General features: G+C 37.9%; 1 protein-coding gene across 3 annotated transcripts in view; it reads left to right on the top strand.

Annotated features, from left to right (window-relative positions):
- Positions 1-22,163, top strand: part of AHCTF1 (AT-hook containing transcription factor 1) — a 69,252-nt gene extending 47,089 nt beyond the window's left edge. For all 3 annotated transcript variants that reach the window (XM_023745025.1, XM_023745026.1, XM_023745027.1), the window contains 9 exons: positions 2,333-2,536; positions 3,157-3,550; positions 5,275-5,398; positions 7,748-7,827; positions 10,235-10,440; positions 11,924-13,730; positions 17,557-17,690; positions 19,471-19,538; positions 20,473-22,163. In XM_023745025.1, the coding sequence (XP_023600793.1) occupies positions 2,333-2,536; positions 3,157-3,550; positions 5,275-5,398; positions 7,748-7,827; positions 10,235-10,440; positions 11,924-13,730; positions 17,557-17,690; positions 19,471-19,538; positions 20,473-20,662 (3,207 nt within the window). In that variant the 3' untranslated portion in view covers positions 20,663-22,163. The remainder of the gene's footprint in view (positions 1-2,332; positions 2,537-3,156; positions 3,551-5,274; positions 5,399-7,747; positions 7,828-10,234; positions 10,441-11,923; positions 13,731-17,556; positions 17,691-19,470; positions 19,539-20,472) is intronic.
- The last annotated feature ends 1,839 nt before the right edge of the window (positions 22,164-24,002 follow it).

The raw sequence follows: 24,002 nt of genomic DNA, 5'->3' as shown, positions 1-24,002 counted from the left end.
CTAGTGAAGCTGGGAAGTTATTATTTTTAAGTAGCAGGGAGAAATAGCTATTTATAACTGATATTTCTGAATGATTGATGACTTAAGCCTTTATTTCCCTCTTTTTGTGGATATCTTTCCAAAATGCTTTCTTTACTTTTACATCTTCTTAATAGAATTTGGTGAATTTACCCTTTGTGCTTAAATGGCTCTATACTCAAGGTTAACAGTTATTATATTGTTGTCCTGAAAGGCTCTTTGTGATCCTTATAAATTGGCCTGTATTCTTTGAAAAATGCCTTCACATTCTTGGGTTTACTTTCTTAGTTTTTAAATTCTATTTCTTATTCCCTTTTGCTGTTATTCCATCAAATGCCTTTTAGTTCTTAGATTTATTAATTTTAATTCTCTGGCTCCTTCAATGCAACTATAAACGTTACTTTTTTCTAATAGATAATCTGTCTTTAAATTGCCTCCACCCTCTCTGATAAATTACTAGCTGAGAAACCACAAAACTAAGCGTATGATGACTGGTAACAGTGATCTTTTACCTTCATCTTGTCAAAATGTGTTTACATATGTTATCCCCTAGCTCTAGCCGTGGGCAAACTACGGCCCGCCGGATCCGGCCCGTTTGAAATGAATAAAACTAAAAAAAAAAAAAAAAAGACCGTACCCTTTTATGTAATGATGTTTACTTTGAATTTATATTAGTTCACACAAACACTCCATCCATGCTTTTGTTCCGGCCCTCCGGTCCAGTTTAAGAACCCATTGTGGGCCTCGAGTCAAAAAGTTTGCCCACCCCTACCTAGCTCCTTGTCCAGTGTTCTAGATCTAATCCTAGGATCTTTTCTCTTTTTTTTTTTTCTTTTTTATTGTTCCTTGATATCTAGCATTGTAATGAACCAGGGAATTTCTTTATTTTTCAAATTGAGTAAAAGATACTTCGGTAAATGCTTATCCTAAAGTAAGTTGAAAAGGATTAAGACTATTAAATTCCTGATATTTAGCCCTAACCGGTTTGGCTCAGTGGATAGAGCGTCGGCCTGCGGACTCAAGGGTCCCAGGTTCGATTCCGGTCAAGGGCATGTGCCTTGGTTTCGGGCACATCCCCAGTGGGGGGTGTGCAGGAGGCAGCTGATCGACGTTTCTCTCTCATCGATGTTTCCGACTCTCTATCCCTCTCCCTTCCTCTCTGTGAAAAATCAATAAAATATAAAAAAAAAAATTTAATATCCAGTACAGTATTTCTAACATTTTTTCTTCAAAAAAGCAATCAAATTTTATATTGTCTGCAGCTAGGTTTAAATGAAATAAAATCAAGATAATTTTGTCCCTGCTGCCAAAAACAGTCTAGGAAAAAAAAATCAATATAATCTTGTAACAGATTTAATTGGGGATAATTTGTTCACTAGTTCTTTAGAGAAGTTAAGTGAAGGGATTATTTCTAGTAAATATTTTCTATGCTAATTATTTTTATTCATTATAATTTTTATAAATAATTTAGGTACTGTTGGATTCTTAATGTCAGTCTCATTAATTTAGATTAGATTGCTATAATTAAGCTAGGTTCTGTTCATCAACACTATCTCTTTTATCTAAAGCAGTAGTTCTCAACCTTCTGGCCCTTTAAATACGGTTCCTCACGTTGTGACCCAACCATAAAATTATTTTCGTTGCTACTTCATAACTGTAATGTTGCTACTGTTATGAATTGTAATGTAAATATCTGGTATGCAGGATGGTCTTAGGTGACCCCTGTGAAAGGGTCGTTCAACCGCCAAAGGGGTCGTGACTCACAGGTTGAGGATCGCTGATCTAAAGTTTTCTAAACAGCCCTAGCCGGTTTGGCACAGTGGATAGAGCATCAGCCTGCAGACTAAAGGGTCCCGGGTTTGATTCTGGTCAAGGGCACCTGCCAGAGTTTCGGGCTGGATCCCCAATAGGGGGTGTGCAGGAGGCAGCCAATCAATGATTAGCTCTCATCATTGATGTTTCTATCTCTCCCTCTCCATTTCTGAAATAAAAATATATTTTACAGTATAAAGTTTTCTAAACAATAGTAAAATAATTTCTCTTATCTATGCACTTTACTTTTAAGTTGACTTTATACTTGGAACAACCAAGGCCTTTAGAATGATTATGGATGCACTTTTATGTTTTGTAGTCTTACATATAGAATGCTCTGAATAGAATTTTACATTTTCTTTCCAGTAATCTATAATAAAACTTACGTGTTTATTTGAGATGAGAATTTGGCCACCGTTGTGATTCAGTTGACCCTATCTATCTTTATGTATCTGCCTGTTAGAGATACTAATGGTGGATTTCCATTTACTCTTTGTCATAGAAAGCTAAAACTTTGGCCATGTCAATTACTTCCTCTGGATTTGCCGAGTTCACTCCTCAATCCATCCTAAGGTCTGGTCTTCGATCAACACCTTTAGGGTCTCCCTCTCAGTCACCTGGAAGGTCTCTTACTCCTCCATTACGGCTTAAAGAAACTAGAATTTCATTCATGGAAGATGGCATGACCACAAAATGGACTTCTGGAGTAAGTTTGATCACATTTGGAACAAAAAGACAGTTCCCACAAGTAAAAAGTTAGATATATCATTTTAATAATATCACTATAGATTTTTGTATACAATCTTGCCAGATAGTCATGAAATCAGAAAATAATAGTTCAGAAAGAAACTTGGATATTGCCGAAGCCAAACCCATCATTTACAGGCGGGAAAAGTAGGGCTTACAAAGCACCAAATAAATTGCTGACAAATAGCTATTTGGTGTCAGAAATGGGACTAGAACCAAGACCTAGTTTTTAGCCCATGTTCGTTTGTTTTTTAACCTGTATTGTTTTGCTTCTCTTATTAAGTTCCTAATTGATTATCTATTTAGGAGGATATATCTTCAGAGTTCCACTGTGGGTTGTTAATAGGAACCCAATTGATGATTATTGTCACCTTGCCTGTTAAAGTCTTGGAAATACTGATTTTTAATTAGAGAAACATTAACAATCATTAAACTTCAATCATGTATCTGAAGAGAATGGATTTAGAATACATGAATTTTGATTAAGATGGGAAGGGTGGGTAATGATTGGCATTAATAGCTTTGACTTGACTGATTTTTACTAGTAAAAATTATGTTTCAAAACCTTTTACTTAACAGGCTGCAGATGATAGCAAAACAAAAGCATTTGTGACCAGACCTTTCTACAAATGTGGACTTCCAGGAGACACGGAGTGGCTGGCGAACAAAGATAAGACACCTTTTTCCCTGAATGGCCCTGACATGGGCCATCAAGAAATGGACGCGAGGTCAGAAAATACTCCTTCACGGAGTTTGGAGAAACTGGATGTGAGCAAAGAAAACAGCAATGTTTCTACCGAGTCACTGGAGTACCAAGACGCCCCATCGCCAGGAGAGTTTGAACATGTCATGGCTGCGAAGCCAGCCAGTGCTTCCACTGGACTGATGACTAATCCAGCTGAAAAGACTGAGAAGGACAATGATGAAGATGTGTTTGAGTCAGTAACTCCTCTAGAGCTGGAGAAACCAGCAGGTAAGAACTCATTTCCAAGTATTCAAAATGGCTATTGATGGCCCTCATTTGTAATAGAATTTTTTTCACGATAAAAAAGCATCAGGGTTAAGTAGTGACATGACACAATAAACACATCTCAATAGGTATGAGATGTGAGGGGAGAAGTACTTGTGTTCCTTTTTGGGGGGAAAGGGAGAAGAACAGTAATGTTTAAGGAAGAAATGTTAACTCTCAGTCTGACTTAAGGCCTTATAGCTATGAGAAATAATACTAACTTTAGATGAGATTGCTATTAACAATTTTTAACTTATCCAGCAAATCTAAAAAGCTGCTCTAGAACCAGGAAGCTCTTTCTACTCTTCCTCCATCCCTACCTCCAGAATAATCACTGGATGATCAAAATAAATGTACAACGGCCCGCGAATTTATTGTCTTCACTAGAGGCCCCATGCACAAAATTCGTGCAAGAGTAGGCCTTTCTTCCCCCTGCTGCCGGCATCGGCTTCCCTCTGGCACCTGGGACCGGGCTTCCCTCGTAGCCCGGGCTTCGTCCGGAAGGTTGTCTGGAAGGACGTCGGTCTAATTAGCATATTGTGCTTTTATTATTATAGTCATCTATCAAAAAAATTTTAAGCCCCTAATGTATGTGCAACAAGTGTGTGTGTGTGTGTGTGTGCTGGGTGTTGTTGAGGCGAGGAAAGTGGACATGGGCATCTGCTCCCCTGTCATTTAGAGCCTAGGGGGCTGTGAAAACAAACAAGCACTTGTAGTTTGACAGTGATAAGCTAGGGGACCACCAGCAGGGAAGGGTAGATTTGGTGGACAAGAAAACTTGTTTTCTTTTTGTTTCTGAACCCTGCACAGTTTTATCAAGCTTCTTTAAAGGTAACTCCTACTTTTAAATCTGTAAAACCAGGTACTTTTATGAAAATCTGGGTCATAGTGACTTCTTTTGGGAAATATTTCCTGCCTGAGCTGAACTAAGGTTTCTGAGTCCAGTGAAGTTTGGGCTATGATGTCATTTTTTTCCAGTATGTGTTTATTGATTTCAGAGAGAGGAAGAGAGAGAGAGATAGAAACATCAGTGATGAGAGGGAATCATCGATTGACTGCCTCCTGCATGCCTCCTATTGGGGATTGAGCCCACAACCCTGGCACGTGTCCTGACTGGGAATTAAACCGTTCATGGGTTGATGCTCAACCACTGAGCCACACTGGCCAGGCTGTGATATCTTTAATAAACAAGCCTTTATTAGTTGCTCTCAGGATTTAGTATTGTTTTTTCATAAACAGCGTATGTCTGGAAGTTTACATTACTCTTTCATATAATGTATTCCACTAAAATAATTTGAAAGGTAAGTATTAGGCTCTTAGCTCAGTTACTTAACTAGGTTTGTGATCTGGGATAAGCAGTATAACTATATGCTTGTTTTTTCATCTTTAAAATGGGGATAATAGTACTGCCACTTTGAATATTGAGGATTAAGTGAATTGTATCTAAAACACTTGTAGCAGTGGCTGTTAAGACAAAAGTGAGAAATGGTAGATTAAAGGGGTTGAGGAAGCTCTTGGGCTAGACGCAGAATTAGAAGGAACTGTTGTTGGCAGTCTAATGTCAAAGGAGCGAGCTACACATACAGAGAGCAGACCTGAGAACTTGTTGAAAAGTAGAGTCACAGACCATGAGTAATTGCTAAACATTAACACAGATCATTGTAAATATTCTTAACTGTGGTTTACAGGCACTTTAGAAGATGGAGAAACAAAGGCTGTCTTAGTTGCAGAAGAAGCACTTTCAGTATTAAATCACTCAAGCCCTATTCAAGGGGTTGACACTTCTCTTTGTGTGCCATTAACCCATGAAAGGTAAGTGTTTAGGGGAAAATTTCACATATTAATGTTAAATGAAACTGAACCAGTAAAACAGTCTATGCATAGGTCAACTCTTACTTACATTTTTGACATTTCTATATTTGGTAATGTTTTCTGTTATGAAAGAAGTTCATTTGTACAATTGTGTGCTATTTAGTAGTTTTATGAAAACTTAGAACAATACCCAACATTTCCTGAATATATAGAGACATACTTGGGTTGAGGTAGAACTCACAGTCTTTGGTGGTCCTATTCTTGTGGAAGACCAAGAGTTTCATTCCCAGTCCCTTCCGTTTTCAGTGGTTTCCCGATGGTCAGGGGTGCGTTTCCCATAGCACCAAGGTGAGCATCGGGAGATGGCGCAGAAGCAGTTTTGTTCCCTACCATTAGATGGATACAAAACTCGAGCCAAGTTTTGTTTTTTAATGACATGAAGTGTTATGCTCCCACTTAGTTTCGTTTAGCACTTGCACATTTAGGCGATGTGCTAGATGATGTTGGGCAGTGCTATTCAAGTGTGGTCTGATTGATGCCGATTTCCAAACAGTTTATGGTCCACAACAAGATAAGCAATCAGTACAGCCTTCACCAGGTAGGTTAGTTGGTTGGAGTATTGTCCCATGCATGCACCAAAAGGTTGCGGGTTCGATACCCCGTTGGGGCATGTATGGGAGGCAACCGATCTATGTTTCTCTCTCTTTCTCTCTAAAATCAGTAAACATACCATTTAGGTGAGGATTAATATACATAGATATATAAATATATATACACACACACACACATATATATATATATACATACATATATATATCAGTACACCACTTTCTTTGTTGAAAGTTAGCTGAACTAATCAGTGAATTGGTTCAGCTTATGACACAGCTCTTTATTTCATTGCAAGACTGGACACATTGCACATCAGCACTAATAACAACAATGACACCATTGTACAGGATTCCAAAAATGTTGCAGTTTCAATTACTAAGAAGTAGTATGAAGCCCTGGTCTAGTAGCTCAGTTGGTAAGAGCCTCATACTGATTCGCAAAGTTGCAGGTTCGAGCCCAGTCAGGGCATATACAAGAATCAACTAATGAATGCATAAATAAGTAGAATCACAAATAAATGTTTTCTCTCTCAAAATCAATTTTTTTAAGAAAATGGGGTGGAAAAGGTAGTAACATTTACTAAGCTTAACCACATAAAACATAACTTACAACATTATAAATGGCTTTGTAAGTCCTAAGAGTGACTTCATAAAGCACTCACAGAGATCAGCATCATAACAGTGGCCTCTCACACATTCAACTCGGTCATGTGCTGCTTTTCTGAAACAAGAAACCCTGATCAGCTGGGATCTTTGCCAAGCCTTCATGCAAAAAGTGGGAGAAAACAGTATGAAAGGATTATCCAGATTGTTTTATTAATTCAAATATTTTTTTAATTTAATGAAAACTAATATTTCCTGCAAATGGGTTTGATGGATAACAATCACAAAGCAAAGAGCATTCACATGATAAGAAACTTTAGTCTTACCAGGGGGCGAGGGCATGAGTGGGTGGGGTGGGGAGGGGCACTGGGGGGAGAAGGACACACATGTAATACCTTAATAAAGAAAAAAAATGTTTAAAAAAAAAGAAACTTTAGTCTTCAGTGAGCTAGGTGAATATTCTCCTTCTTGGCAAGCTAGTTCCTTTTTAAACAAACAGATTTAGTTGGTTCTTATTCTTACTATAAACATTGTGATTGAGGTAAGTTTACAAAGTAACTATAAATAAATGCGTAATTTACTTTAATAATTGTGTTTTTCCCGTTTTTAAAAATCAGCATGCTTTAGTTGGGTTTGGCGGAGGAGGCCAGCTCAGAATAGGAAGGATCACTGTCAGCATATTTCCAAAACTTAATTTTATGAAGTGGATTAAATAATGCAGATCCCATTAGTTTTCCATTCTGAGTTATTCCTTAATCTTAGCATTAAAATACTGAACCTCCTCCTGAGTGTAGAGGAAATGTCCCATAATATTTGACAGATTTATTTGGAAAACATGGCCACCAGTAATTAAAAATTGGTATAAGTGCCATTTGTTCCGAGCAACATTTTAAAATCATTTTGCTTGTAATTTAAGGCCATGTCATTATTGCCAATAAAGTGAAATATTGGAAAGTGGGAGAAACAAATAATAGCATAAATTCACATAGATTTTATAGAAGTTCAGAGTGAACTTACTAATTTCTCTGAACCTTGGTTTTTATTAGCAATATGACAAGTAGGTAAGGGAGTAGGATTTAAAGCATATTAGAGCAAATGGGATCTTCTCACAGTCAAATATGTATTTCTTTTTCTAAAGGAAAATCCTCACCCCGAAGTCCAAGGTACCAATTTTAGACGAAATATCAGTTGAAACCTGCACCTCTACAATTAGAGCAGGTAACGATAAATATGTGTATTATTTTGACTTAGAATTATTTCATTTTGGTGTTTTGGTAAAGAGATCTATTCATAGAACCAATGAATCTATTATCCAGATTTATCTCAATTTTTTATCTCTGGTGTGTATGGTGTCTGAAGGTGTATCAGCTATGAAAACCGTGGGTTGCTTGTAATGCACTCTATGATTCTAACAGTGGAAATCTTAGAACGCTTTTTGTGGACTGTTTTCCTTCAAAACATCAAAGAAGAGCAATCTAAGTTACCAATCCACACCCAGCCAGACTGCATACCTGCTTCTTAATCTTCTGGGACTCATATCTACATAGGGCAGCTTCCTTTTTCCTGAAATTTTTTTCCATATGCATATTTACCCCCACATGTTGAAAGAGGAAGGGGAGATAAATATGATCGCTAAAGAGTACAGAGGCTTGAACCAGATTGCTTGGGTTTGTAACTCAGTTCTGCACTTACAGTGTATAAGACTGGGCTATCCATTGTCTGTAAAATATTAATAGCTTTAAATGTTAATAAAAGCTCAATAAATGGTATCTGTTATAATTAACACTTTTTTTAACACTTTTTTAAAAGCAAAATTTTTCCACTTAATATGCTTAAGACAATTTTCGTTGTCATTAGTTTAGATTAATCCTGTCTTTTTTAATGGTTATAATATATGTGGTAGTATGGATGTTCTCTGGTATGCTTAACTAATTATTTATTGTTGAACATTTGAGCTGATCACCATTTTTGTTTTGCTGTTTCATTTCTCCAACGAATATTCTTGTGTGTATATAATATATAATATTTGCACATTATATATCAGTGTTTCTGTTGGGTAGATTCCTAAACATGGATTCCTAAACAAAGTCAAGGAGTAGGCACAGATTTTTAATACTTGGTTGTTTATGCTTTCAGACACTGATGATTAGAAGGTAGCATGCATAGAAAGAAGCATGCAATGTATTTTCCCATTCCTCTTTGTCAAACTGGTGAAAAACTTTTTCCTTTTTTATAAGCAGTCTTTGTATATTAACCCATTATCTGTGAAATGTGTAAAAATGCTTTTTCCTGGTTGGTTGTTTTTGTTGTTGTTTATCCTCACCCAAGGATATTTTTTCCATTGCTTTTCAGAGAGAGTGGGAGGAAGGGAGAGAGAGAAAAATCGATGTGAGAGAGACACATCAAATGGTTGCCTCCCACACCAGACCAAGGTGGGAATGAACCTGCAGCCCAGGTACATGCCCTTGACTGAGAATCGAACCCGAGACCCTTCATTGCATGTGGCAGCACTCTAATCACTGAGAACACTGGCCAGGGCTACACTAACTGATTTTTTAATTTAGAATTTGGTATCATTCACAAACACTAAATCCAAATATGGCTTGCATGCACTAATGACAAAATTTTGGCAAAGAGGAAGGTGAAAGAATAAGGAAGTTTTTAAGTGGTGAAGTATATTTGTGGCCATTTGGGTGCTTTCTGCTATGTAGTCCTTTTCACAGCTTGGTTAAAGCCCAGATTTCATATCCCTCAATTCTATAATTACTCAACAAGGATAGCTGGTTATCTAAACTGGTGAGTATAATTTTCAGATTAATTTAATAAGAAACATCTGAGCTCCTCAAAGCATTTATCATATTGATGTTTTACAATAAGTACAAAAATTATATTCCAGTTGAGAAAAAACAGTGATTTTTAAATGTAAAATTTATCTAATGTGTTTTATCCTTGTGAAAAGCACATGTATTTTTTTAAAAAGTATATGTTACTGATTTTTTACAGAGAGGAAGGGAGAGAGATAGAGAGTTAGAAACATCGATAAGAGAGAAACATTGATCAGCTGCCTCCTGCACACTCCCTACTGGGGATGTGCCCGCAACCAACATACATGCCCTTGACTGGAATCGAACCTGGGATCCTTGAGTCCGCAGGCCGACGCTCTATCCACTGAGCCAAACCGGTTAGGGCCACGTGTATTTTTTTAAAATATATTTTTATTGATTTCAGAGAAGAAGGGAGAGGGAGAGATAGAAACTTCAATGAGGAGAGAGAATCATTGATCAGCTGCCTCCTGCACGCCCCACACTGGGGATCAAGCCCACAAACTGGGCATATGCCCTGACCAGGAATTTAACGGTGGTGACCTCCTGGTTCATAGGTCGACGCTCAACCACCAAGCCACACCAGTCAGGCAGGACATATATTGTTTAAACTGAGTAATTAGATACTAAAGAAACAGGATTAACGTGTAAATCCTTGTATATCAGTTTTGGCAGTATAAAAGTTTTTCAAGGAAATATTCTAAAGTTCAGGGTAGCCTTTTCCCTCTGTTTGCTTCCCAAATAGTGTATATATTATTTTTTCAGTTACAAACATGAAAGATGAACTCTCATTTTTCTTTCAGCTATGGCCGATGTCCTTGGTGATAGCGGAAGCTCTGGGCTCGTTACCTCTGAAAGTCCTGTTATCTCTGAACATAGGCTTGACCAGGAAATAGTGAATTTAGAAGAAGATCATGAAATAGAAGTTGATGCACTAAAAGAAAGTGTTGACTTACCAGAAGAAAAGCCTCCAATTTCTGACGATTCTCCTGATACTCAAAAAATTCATGTAAAAAATTTTAATTTTTTAATTCTCTGTCGGTCTTTCTGTTTTGAGTTAGGTTTTAAGCCATAATAAAAACCTAATGTATTCATTTATTTGATTGTTACATAAAAACCTCTTTATAAAGATAGGTGTTTCAAGATATTTTGTGGCCTATAAAAGAATACATCCTTTAAGTGAGAAATTATTTTTCTGAACCAAAACCAAAAGGCTGTGTTAAAGAAGTCACAATTTTAACATTTTAATTTTTGCTTAGTATCTGGTTCAAATGGAAGTCCTTTTAGCCATAAGAAAGCACATCCTGGCTACTCCAAAAACAAGTATGACATTGAAACTATTCAGAGCATATATTTGAAAATAATTGAATATAGTTAAATAGATTTTTTTTCCCATGCGTCCTTATGGGAGAATTGACAGATATACTCCAGGAAGGATTTATTTTTTTCTTGGTACTTAATATGACCTTTGGTTTCTAAAAATTCCAATTGTCTCCTATTATTGACAGGCAACTTTTATATGATAATTGAATTTAAGAAGGGGGAAAAGCAACTATTTTAATTATTTATAGAAATTTGGTTGTACAGTATTTGGAAAGTTTCTTAACTCATAAAATGTCATGGTTGTCCATATTCACTGTGAAATAGATGGACAAAGTCCCTATTCCTTTAGCTGGGAGGCTTAAAAACTCGTGGGCATGGTGTTAGTGGGCATCCTCATTTCTGCGTATTTCCAGTCTGTCATCTCATTGAATGTTTGGGGAATGGGGAATGTCATTGTCTAGGTGGGTGGTAATGTTCTACCTCTTGGTCAGGAGATCTCTCTGTTACTTTCTACCTCCTCCTTTTTCTCCCCTTCCCTTACCAAAAGGTAAATGCAAGGACCATTCCTTCTTCCACCAAACCCTTGCAGGAGAGGGACTGAACTTGAAAGCCTTAGGAATTTCATGGTTTATGCAGCCCCAGCAAAGGGAAGAGGATTGAGTCTAGCCCAAGGGAGCTTATGTAGGTGAACTCTTCTTCAACCTTATGGGGATCATGCTGTTGAGAAAAGTGTGGATAGCTAGGTAATTTGGGGATTGTCATTAAAACACAGTTTGGGGGTTATTTCTTTTTCTCCAATTAATTTTTTCTTGGGTGAGAACAGAGTAAGTCCTTAATTCTTCTCACAATTATTAGCATCATAATAATTTCAAGGTTTTGTTAATTAAAACTGTCTTTTTTAGCCAGGGAAATGTGGGTGTCTACTTTAATTCCAATCAGAATCTCAAAATCTTTTACTGTCTAGTTATTTTGATAAGAAAGTCTGATTGCTTAAGTGGGTATTTTATAAAGTAAACCCATAAGTAGATGCCATGTCAAAAGTAGTTTGTATTTAAAATTCATACATCAAGGGTGAAATGGTCATTTAAAAACATTATGTTTTAAGTTTAAATAAATAAATATATATATATAAATTCTTTAACCAGTCTCTTATTTTTAATTCATTTTAGGTAATTGAAAATGAAAAGCTTGAAGTTCAAGACTCAGGACAAGAGGCTAAGAATCTTTCCTTTACTGAGTATCCCTCAGGAACTCTTAAGCTTCAATATAATTTTGAGACCATAGAGCAACAGTTCTGTGACTTGCCTGATAACAAAGACTCTGCTGAGTGTGGTGACATTGCTGAAGCAGATGGGGAACTCTTTGTGGCTCAGAGCAACTTCACCTTGATATTGGAAGGTGAAGAGGAAGTTGAGACAGGTGATTCTGCAGCATCTAATGTGCTAGCTAAAGCAGCTAACACAGTAACTGATTCAAAACATGTATACACTGGGGAAAATGATGACCATGGACATGTTGCAAACTTGCCATCTGTCATAACTAATGAACAGGACTCCCAAAAGACAGAGGCCTTACCGAATGTGCCTGAACCAATTACAGCAGCAGTAGCAGAAAATGTACTAGATGTAATTAAAGACACAAGAAGTAAAGACATTACTTCAGATACGATGGAACAGTCCATTCATGTAAACATACCTTTAATAAGCCAAAAGGTAAGGAGTTCCACCAAGTCAGTCAAATCTCCATTGAAGACTGCTCAGGAAGCAAGTACAGTGACTATGAATGTTAACCAAGTTAATGACATGACTCCATCCAGACCTCGAACCCGACGACAACGGACCCAAAGCCTGGAGGTGAAATCAGTGCAACAGGAAGAGTCAGCAGATGCTGCTCCGCCTGAGATGCTAGGACTCTCAGTTAGAAAGAAAACTAGGAAAACAAAAGAAACTTCGGAGGCTTCGGAAAGTGCCTTTCCTAGTGTCAAAGAACCATCTCAGACCCAGCAAATACCTCAAGATGCTCTTACTCCTAAGAGAGGAAGGAGAAAGAAAGACACGTTAGAGAGTCTTCATTCTGTGGAACAAGAATTACAGGTCACTCCAGGAAGGGTATTAAGAAGTTCAAGATCTCAGTTGTTGGAACCAGCAACCACAGAAACTTCTCTTACAAAAGAAGCTAAGCTTTCATCTGTTACAAAAAAGACTCCTAAAAGAATGAAAAAATCTGTAGAAAATCAGGAAAGTGTTGAAATTGTAAATGATCTAAAAACCAGTAAAGTAGCAAGTCCTAGCATAAGTAACAAAAGATTGAGACCTGCTAATTTAGAAACTTCTGAAAACACAGGACATGAACAAGATGGGAAGTTAAGTGAACAGCAGCTGCCTGTTCAAGGGAGTAAAAGGGTTAAAAAGAGAGACATTAAGGCATCAGATGTTAGAGAAGACTCTAAACTTGATTCATCTTCTTTGACTCTTCAAGCAGAAGGTGATATACCTGCTACACCTAGGAAACGTGGTAGACCAAGGAAAATTAATCCATCACTAGATGTAGGATCCGAGGCTGTTAAGGAAGAGAACAGTCCTAAGAAGAGCAAAGTTCAAAAGAGATCTGCGAGAAACACCCCAGCTAAAAGTGAAAATACTGAGGTTGGAAAACCAACTTTAGAAAAATCAGTTTTAGTGCCAAATGAGGAACTTGTTACAGTGATGAGTTCTAAGAAAAAGATTACAAAAAGGATTGAAAATCAAAGCCAAAAACGTTCATTACGCTCAATACCTGAAAAATACATAGATGAAGACATGGCGCAGAAGGAACCCAAGGACCGAGAAGAAAAATTACTTGCCAAAACTCCTGTGACTCAGTTTTCCCGTAGCACAAGGACTAGGTCTAGCAAGGCCATTTTACTGCCAGACTTTTCTGCACCAGAAAATGAGTCTTTATTTTCTCCTGTGTCAAAGGTTTCAAGGAAAGATAAAGGTATGTTTATTTCTATTCAAAGTATAATTTTCATTTTATGCAGTCTTCAGTTTCAAATTGTTTTAAGCATGATTTGAGTTGATACAGACTGTAATTGATTTTTTGGGGGTTTTTTTGTTGTTGTTTTTTGGTTTTTGTTTTGTTTTGTTAATCCTCACCTGAGGATATTTTTCCATTGATTTTCAGGGAGAGTGGAAGAGAGGGGGAAAGACAGAGAGAAACATCAATGAGAGAGACACACCGATTGGTTGCCTCTGGCCCAGGCCAGGGAAGAGCCTGCAACCAAGGTACATGCCCTTGACTGGAATCGAACCTGGGACCCCCTTTGGTCCGCAGGCTCTATCCACTGAGCCAAACCAGCTAGGATTGATTATTTCTTCTAAAGATGATTTGTGGTTACAGGGAATCCCTCTCCTTCCAAAACAACAATTTTGATCTTTTAATAGTAAAATTTAAAGGTTTTCTATTTTAAAGTTTATTTTCAGATTTAAGAATTTTTCTGGTTCATCATAACCTTTTAAATCCTATACTTCACTTGACTTGGGTTTAATTTTTTAGAACAAAATCATTTCTCTTTATTCTGTTCGTATAAGCTGAGTAACTTAATTTTAGTTTCTTGTTTTATTAAACTTTTTTCAACGGCTGCTTGTATTTTTAACATCAGTGAACACCCTATTATGGTTTCCTGAAGCTGTGAGGAAGGCCAAGAGGAAGATAAGCCATTTAGAAATCTGCAAACTCATATCTTCAGCTTTCAGTATGCAAAAACCGCTTTAAATATTTGAATTTTTGAGAAACGAGACTGTTCTAAAAAATTGTATTTATGCACTCATTCGTTATATTTCTATAGCCTGAGTCCAGGAAATGGCCCTTTGCCATAGAATTGCTTATTAGTTCTAAAAATGATTTGTAGTTGTAGCAGGTCCTCCTCCCCAAATTATTTTAATTTTTAATTTTGGTAGTACTATATATAATTCAGTTTCTTCATGGTATTATGAAAATGTGGTTATGCATATATTTTGCATGGAGGAGAATGAAAGGACAAAACGTGAGATTTTAGCTAACTTATCAAGGCTGCTAAGTTCAAGTTAAAATGAAAAAAATACAGCAGTGAGCGTGGCAGAAGAATATTAACATAATTCTTTCATACTTTCCTCGTGACTTAAACAAAAATTGCAAGTTATTTTGGTATAGTATGGCAAATATATTAATAACTCTGATCTTTTGTTATCTTTACATAGTCATCTTTTATCATTTTCTGTAATAAAAATAATACATACCTGCCATAGAAAATTAGAATTTAAACGTAGATACTCTAGCCATCTAGAGCACCACTAACCACTGCTCACATTTTCTTATATATCCTTTCAGTCACTGATGTGTGTGTGTGTGTGTGTGTGTGTGTGTGTATGTTTTTTCTTTTTTAAAAAAACCAATAAACCATGGCTTATGTGTATGTTTTGCTTCCTTCCCCACTTATTTCCTGAGCATTTTCAGATACCCTTCTCTAAACCCTGAGTGAGTGGTTTTTGTATTTATTTTGGTTTGGTTTCATACACAGTGATAGAGTCCATGTGTGGCATTTCATCTCCCTCATGTGCCACAGGCTGTTTAACCATCTCCTGTTAGGTGTTTGAGTTTTCAGGTTTCCTGGTAGTCAGTCCAGTATTATCAACAGGTGCCGTTAGGACGAGATGATTCAGTGACAGATGAGGAATCTGGGCTGGGATCTCTCGTTTCTGCCATGTCCTAGTGAGGCAGAAAGGTATTGGGCCTTTCTGAATCTTGTTTCCTCGCCATTGCAGTGAAGGTGGGAATGCCTGCCCCTCAGGACTTAGCAGGTACACCCTTGGGTGCAGTCTCCTCTCTGCTTGGACCTGAGAGGATAATTTCTAGACTCTTAAGAACATCTCTCCCCCCTGTGCCTGTTTAATTGTATTTTTAAAGCTCCTTTAGGAGGTTCAGAGAAGAGTGAATACAGAAATATTAGATTAGAAATTAATTTAGGTTACAGTTGAAAGCTGGAGGCTGTACTCTAGTGAAACCTGTCAAAGAATTTTATTTAGATGTGTCTTATAGCTAAAACAATGCGAAACTTGACATTTCAATACATTTTGTCAAATTTTCATTATTCATCTGATATTTAAGAAGGATCTGTTTTATGCCTGAGGCTATAGTAGGGGATACATTTTATCAATTGGATTCTCACTAAAACCCACTTAAGTATTTGAGGAAATTGAAGTTCAGTAAGACTGAGCGCCCCTGTCACCCAGGTAGTAGGTAGTGGTGTCTTGGAGCAGACTCCTGGCTGGTGAGAGCCAGTTGTTACCATGTTCCAGGATTGCCTGGCTTGCATAGCTTAGTGGTTGAGCATCCTACCTATGAACCAAGAGGTTCAATTCCTGGTCAGGGCACATGCCCAGGTTCGGGCTCTGTCCCAGTGGGGGACATACAGGAGGCAGTCCATCAATGATTCTCTCTCATCATTGATGTTTCTACCTCTCTCTCCTACACCCTTCTTTTCTGAAATCAATAAAAGTATATTTTATGCCCGACCAGCATGGCTCAGAGGTTGAACATCAACCTATGAACCAGCAGGTCATGGTTCGATTCCCGGTCAGGGCACATGCCTAGGTTTCAGGCTCGATCCCCCAGAGTGGGGCGTGCAAGAGGCAGCTGGTCAATGATTCTCATCGTTGATATTTCTATCCCTTTCTCCCTCTCCCTCTCTGAAATTAATAAAAATATATTTTAAAAAATAAAAGTATATTTTTAAAATTATTTTTTTAAAATGTTCCAGAATTATCCGAGCCAGCCTTGGTGGGAACACTTTTACTACAGAGAGCAGAATTTGACATCTTATAGAACTCTTGATTATCCCAGTAAATGAAGTAACATTAAATTATATAATCTGATAATTTTATTTCAAAGATTTGTTAATTATATTCTTAAAATATTATAGCAAAAGCAAGCATCTATAAAGCACTTGCCGAATGCCACACATTGTTTTTAATCTTCACAAATAACTTTATAGAAACTGAGGCACAGAAAAGTCTCAGTAACTTAACTTTGGCCCCACAGCTAGTAAGTCCAAAGCTGGGCTTTCATTATGGCAGACTGGTTAAGCGACACCATGCCACTTGCACAATTACATTGCTAATTGCCATTACTATGGAAACCCTATGGTTAAAAAGCAAAATCTGAGACTCAGTCTGATAGATGTTTTTAATTACATATTCTAAACCAATTCTTAATTCAATCATTTTTATCTTCTGTGGAATAGCTTCCTATCAGCTTTTAAAATGTCTTCTCTCTGCTTGCCTTTCCCTTTTATGATGTGGACTTTTCTGTTCTTCCCCTTGACTAGAACAATTAACTGAGAATGAGCTGGAAGGAAAGGTTTGAATTCTTCTTTGTAAATATAATTACTTTTGTAAATAAAAACCTTGTGTCTGGAACAGTAGGAATTAATGAAGCAAACTAGCCCAGGTTACATATAAGAATGATGTTTCCCTCCTCGGAATGTTTGAGGAGCCGTAAAGATTAAAGCTGGTATAATACTATTTTGTATCTGCTTTACGCCCTATTTTCACATTATGGCATTTAGTTTGCAGCATTAACTATTCCTGAACACTTAATTATCCAAATGATGTTGGGATTTTTACTGTCATTTCTCTCGTGGGTACTAAGTTATGATACTAGTGTTTTCTGTTTGGCCATGTTTGTATCTGTCTAATGCCCATACTTACTTCAAGTTTTTACCAAAAAAGTATATGTTTATATAAAGTGAAATAGTTACAGTGTTGTTTTTTCTACCTTTCTTTAGCTATAAAAGTAGAAGCTCCTGAACAGCTGAAAGAATTAATCTCAGACTTATCTTCTCCATTTGTCCTCTCACCTCCTGCTCTGAGGACCAGGCGGAAGAACATGTCTAAGACACCCCAACTTGTGCAGGAACTGGTAAGAAGTGTATGATTTTATCTCTATGCTTGTTTAAGCCTGCTTTTTTTTTTTTTTTTTTTAGCAATGGCTTTTAAATAAACTATTTTTTTTAATATATTTTATTGATTTTTTTACAGAGAGGAAGGAGGAGGGATAGAGAGTTAGAAACATTGATGAGAGACAAACATCAATCAGCTGCCTCCTGCACACCGCCTACTGGGGATATGCCCGCAACCAAGGTACATGCTCTTGACCAGAATCGATCCTGGGACCCTTCAGGCTGCAGGCCAAGGCTCTGTCCACTGAGCCAAACCGGTTAGAGCTAAATAAACTTTTTTAAAAAAAGAGCATACATTCGCCCTAACCGATTTGGCTCAATGGATAGAGCGTCGGCCTGCGGACTCAAGGGTCCCAGGTTCGATTCCAGTCACAGGCATGTACCTTGGTTGCGGGCACATCCCCAGTATAGGGTATGCAGGAGGCAGCTGATCAATGTTTCTAACTCTTTATCCCTCTCCCTTCCTCTTTGTGAAAAATCAATAAAATATATTTAAAAATAAAATAAATTTAGAAGGGCATACATTTTTATTAACATCCCCAAATTGCCTTGTGTACACTTTGAGACCCTATCATTTGCCAATATAAATTCATAAGCATTTTTTTAATTATCTGCCGTTATCCAGCTACCGTGCAAGGACAGAGACTTAGACAAAAATAATTCAGGCAAATTCCTTGTCTCTCAGGAGTTCAGTTTAATTGAAGAGGCAAAAGCACAATTATTTTCTAGCACAATAAGAATCACTTCTACCCAAATGCCCCGGTAGAAAGAAGGTAAAGGAGACGAGCATTCTTGGCAGAGATAACAGCAGTGGCAAAGGCATGAAGCATGACAGTGCACTGGGGGGATCCGTCTGCACATGAACAAATAGCTATGGGGGGGGGGGTTGTTATGTGCATTTAAAAATATATATTTTTATTGATTTCAGAGAGGAAGGGAGAGAGATAGAAACATCAATGATGAGAGAGAAGCCTCCAGCACACCCCACACTGGGGATTGAGCCCTCAACCTGGGCATGTGCCCTGACTGGGAATCAAACCATGACCTTTTGGTTCATAGGTCCACACTCAACCACCGAGCCATGCTGGCCAGGCTAGCCCTGTGCATATTTTAAGTTGTCTCTATGAAAAATGAATTGTGGTGAGGAAAAAATGGTCTTCGGTGGCCCAGTTCTTATGAGATGATGAGAGCCTGGCTTTGGACAGTTGGGAACAAAAGGGCAGTGAACAGTGGAAACATCAAAACATGAAACTGGGTAGGCGGATAATTGTGTGTGAGGATGAGGGATAAAAAGCATTCTTAGATGATAGTTTTCTACTAAAAAATCGTATATAATAAAAGGCTAATATGCAAATCAACCACTATGACATGCACTGACCACCAGGGGGCAGACGCTCAACACAGGAGCCGCCCCCTGGTGGTCAGTGCGCTCCCACAGGGGAAGTGCCGCTCACCAGAAGCTGGGCCCATGGCTGGCAAGCGCAGTGGTGGTGGCGGGAGCCTCTGAGGGCTCCCAGACTGCAAGAGGATGCAGGCCGGGCTGAGGGCCTTCCTCCCCTCCCCCGGCCCAGTGCATGAATTTCGTGCACCGGGCCTCTAGTGAGTTCGTATGAGACTTGCTGAGTTTGAATTCATTAGGACTGTTTGATTGTATTCCTTGATTTAGTAAAGAACTTTTTAAATTTAGATTTCGAATGTTTAACTACTAAAGATTTAACTTTTTAAAATTTCAACTCTTAGGAAGATGATGCTGTGGGACAGCAAAGAGTGAAAAGAATGAGGACTGGAAAAACGAAACAAGCAAGCAGGTACGGCCTTTCCTATGCTGTGGTTTTATGTTCTGTTCCTTAATGTGGGATGTGAGGAGAGTTGGCTTAAACTAGGAAGTCACGCTCATTAGACAGGGTCATTCTTAGGGTCGTTGACAAGCACTGGCTCCTTGCAGCTGTTTGACTTCACAGTGGTTTTCTTTATCGTGTGAAAGCCACTCATCCTCCTTAAAGAAGCAGTTTAACACCAGTGAGTCTTTGATTTTGCATGGGAGTGAGATGTTTTACATTTTCTTTAGTAAAAATAGATGGCTATTAGTAAAAAGTAAATAAAGATCCTGTGATTATTTCACTAATAGCTATATAACTTTACCCATGGGGAAATTACTCCATTTCAGATATATTTGTTACATGGTATTTTATTTATGCTGTGCTTTGACATCATTGAATTCTAGAAAAGTAACCCATTTTATCTTACTTTAAAAATGAATTTAATGAGTCTTTTGACTATAATAACAACAACACTATTTACACATAAACTGGCTTTGTATGTATGTGGAAAACTACTTCATACTGTTACGAAAATATCTACATAATTGCTAATTGCTGCTGTTTGAGAATTGCTTTCTTCTCCTTTCATGGGCCTGCGGGCTTTTATTCCATGGACTGACTACTGGGGCTGGGTCAGTCTCTATAACCCAGCAGTATTTATTAGGACATATGCAACATTTAAGAACATTCAGTAGTGATGCTTTTGAATATTCAGATTAAAAAGAGAAGTTTCTGTCATGTGACACTTTAACTCTGCCTCTGATTAGCTTATATGAGTTAAAGCTTCACTTCGCTTCTCTTATGAAATGAAAGCACTAGGAAAAGGTCATCATCCCTAAGGTTTCTTCTCGTGTATTGAGAAGCCAGTTGTGGTTTATATTATGGCGTGTTTATTCTTACTGGAATGATGTCTTTTTTTCAGAACCACAGAGAAAGACAGTTGGTCACCTCCTCCAGTAGAGATTAAGCTCATTTCTCCCTTGGCAACCCCAGCTGAGAGAGTGAGGAGCAGGCCGAGGAGAACCATCGAGGAGACGGGAAAAGCTCTGGGGAGGAACAGGAAGAGACCGTCTTCCTTCCCAAAACAAATTGTCCGCAGAAAAATGCTGTAACTGTTTCCAAGTTTTATTGTACACCTGTTTGTAAAGTCACCAGAATTATGTGGATTATTAAAAATCACCTAATTTGGAAGACAGTAATTTATATAAATTGTAAATTTTTGTAAACAGAAGGTCTTCCATAAGTAAAATCACTCCATATGGAGTATGATTCTTTTAGTGGAGGCATTTTATCCCTATTTTATATTAAGACTTCAGACATTTATATAATATGTAAATATGGCTTATTAGAATGTTAAATAAAGTATACACTTCATAGGAGTTTGTGTCGGTTAGATTTTTGAGAGGAATTTGTTTTAGTGATGATTTTATACGCTAGCAGGCATTGGGCCCATTGTCTTTCTCTACAGTTAAAAGTATTAAACCAATCTTAAAATGAGGACAACTGAACTGCTAAGTTTTTTAAGTTGCTGTTTTATAATTTATGCACTTTTGCTTCTGTGATTAAGATTTCTAATAAAGTATTTGGGGGGGGTGTGGTTGCTATGTTCAAGTTGAATTATGGGCATGTAATTTTGCCACTTTTTTGTAGTTTAACAAATTTTATGTATTCTACCTCAGATGAGTAACTTTCTAAGTAATGCATTGGTTAAATGTAATGGTATTTCTTGTTCAGCAGGCTTAAAGGCTATTATTTTTAAAGTCTCTAAATTATTCAGAGACTAATTATCCAGGTTAGATTGACCGGTTCACTGCTCACTAGCAACTTCTTAAAAGGGTTTGAGAAGCAGGGGAATGTAAAAAAAATCTCTCTCATGGATATTCATTGTACCTTGTGTGCAGCTAGTATTGATAGAACGTGAAGTCTGGAGAAATTTTATTATTGCTTTGAAGGAGCTTGCTACTGAATCACAGAAATCCCTTAATATTCAGGTTTTTAAACTGGCAGATTCTCACAGGACCTCAGGCACAGACCATTGAGGATGGGAAAGTGTGTGAGTAGATGTGGGAAAAGGAAAAGAAAAACAACACTGTTCTCTGTTGTATGACTGTGCAATTACGTGGTGATACTTGGTGTAGGCTCTAAAATTCAATAAGTGTTGTAAAATAATTTATAAGAGGTGATGGATAGTGTGTAATGAATGGACCATTAATTGATTGTCTAGAAGCAAACTGCTTTTGTTGGCTAAACTTTTAATGTTAAGCGTAAGGAGTGTGCTTTCTATATTATTTTTCTACCAAATGGCAATACGAATAATGAGAGGATGATGCACATGCCTACACCAAGTACTGACAGTGTGGAGTAGCCGTGCGAGTGCGGCCTTTTAGTCACTTAGTGATCAATGTTCCCTTGCCTTGTCGGAAATTTGACTATGACTTATATTTTATTTTTAAAATTTTAGTTATCAAACTTGTATTTAAGCTGCTTGTCATTTATGGAATAGTAAACTTATTTAAATGAACTTGTTAAATGAGTAATTTAAAGATCTAAATAATTCAGTAAACACTTAATTTCATCCTTTGCACAAGTAGCACAATAAAAAAATTGACAAGAGAAATGTACTGTCAAGTTAATAATTTTTAAAGCCATGCAGTTTGGTAAATATAGACATGTGGTGTCTATCGGTAATAAACTTACGTTTTTCCCTCAACAGTAGACCATAAGCAAACAAATTGCCAAATCTGAATGAACAGTTTTATAGAGGCATTTATGTATAAATATATTTTTATAACTTTTTGCAAAAACTATTGCTACATTTTAGGATAAAATATGGGTTAGACCAGCTGTGGGCAAACTACGGCCCGCGGGCCGAATCCGGCCCGTTTGAAATGAATAAAACTAAAAAAAAAAAAAGACCATACCCTTTCATGTAATGATGTTTACTTTGAATTTATATTAGTTCACACAAACACTCCATCCATGCTTTTGTTCCCGCCCTCCGGTCCAGTTTAAGAACCCATTGTGGCCCTCGAGTCAAAAAGTTTGCCCACCCCTGGGTTAGACTCATTCTAAGACCTTCTAGCAATAGTTTGTCTTGGATTACCAATGCATTAGCTATTTAAAGTAATTCTGAACAGTCAACCCATTTAGCAAACTTGACAGTCTCTGTGGGTGAACGCTGTACTAGAGACAGGCTTTGGAGGGAAACCCTTTGTTCCACTAGCTGACAGCTTTACGTCTGATACATGTGCAGCAGGCGCACGTGGTGCTAATAGATCGTCCATCTTGGCACCCAGAGAAAGGTCGGGTGGAGTTGTGCCTCGACAGATCTCGATTTCCTCGAGCCAGAGCATCTGAGATGAGCACAGGGGAAATGAGATTTGGATGAGGGTTTGCTGAGATTCCCTCCCCTCCTCTCCCCCCTCCCCTCCCCCCAGGCTTGTTGGGCAGTAATGGATCCTGAACAGGATAGAATGTAATGACCTTACAGAGGTCTTTCCCACTTGTACAACCTGCTCCTTTCCCCTTGTCCAGCAACATCTGCACATGTTCAGCTTGTACCAGTTCTGCCCTTGGCATTCATCCATGTCGCAGAAAATAATCCAGCAACAAGGCAGGTATGTAACTAGGTAACTAAAAATGTCAAAGAACTGACTTGTGGTCAGTGAATTAAATGTCCCTCCCCCCAAAAAAGGAAATAAAATGGTTTTATATCCTGGCCAATCAACGCACTGGAAGTAGCTATTTCGGGGTTTACTTCTCACTGGCTTTTAACATTACTAGAGTAACCGCAAGTTTTAAACCAAAGGATGTAGAAGCAGACAGTTACATATTTACAGCTTTTAAGACCCTCTTCAAAAAGATTGCACCTCATTCAAACCCACCGCCCAAGTGGATGAGCGTACGCTAGAACAGTAGCAAGGCGCGACGAGGAGGAACTGGAGGTGATTGGAGGGTAGGTGGTTAGCGATCACACCTGGACAGCTTCCGAGGCGACCTGGACTCTGCCTGCTTCCTAACTCCATACACAGTCTATCTCCATTGTGGGATCAGAGAACCAACTTTCTGAGACTTTGTTATAAGAGGCTATACATTCTCAGCTTTTGAAGTCAGAGGAACATGAATTCAAATCCTGACTTTCTCCCTTACCCACCATGTAGCCTTGAGCAAGGTTTTAAGATCTCTAAGCCACTGTTTCCTTAAGTGCAAAATGGATACGTCACAGATTGGTATAAAAATGAGATGATGCCGAAACCGGTTTGGCTCAATGGATAGAGCGTCGGCCTGTTTCTGAGACTTTGTTATAAGAGGCTATACATTCTCAGCTTTTGAAGTCAGAGGAACATGAATTCAAATCTCTCACCTGAAGTGTACAGTGTTTACTAGTATGTTCATGGACATAGATTACAACAGTACATTGTAGAACATTATGGATACGTCACAGATTGGTAT

Source organism: Myotis lucifugus, unplaced genomic scaffold, assembly GCF_000147115.1.
Source record: "Myotis lucifugus unplaced genomic scaffold, Myoluc2.0 scaffold_510, whole genome shotgun sequence".
Classification (NCBI taxonomy): Eukaryota; Metazoa; Chordata; class Mammalia; order Chiroptera; family Vespertilionidae; genus Myotis; species Myotis lucifugus.
Note: the sequence above shows the minus strand (reverse complement) of the source record. Positions and strands in the feature narration are given on the sequence as shown.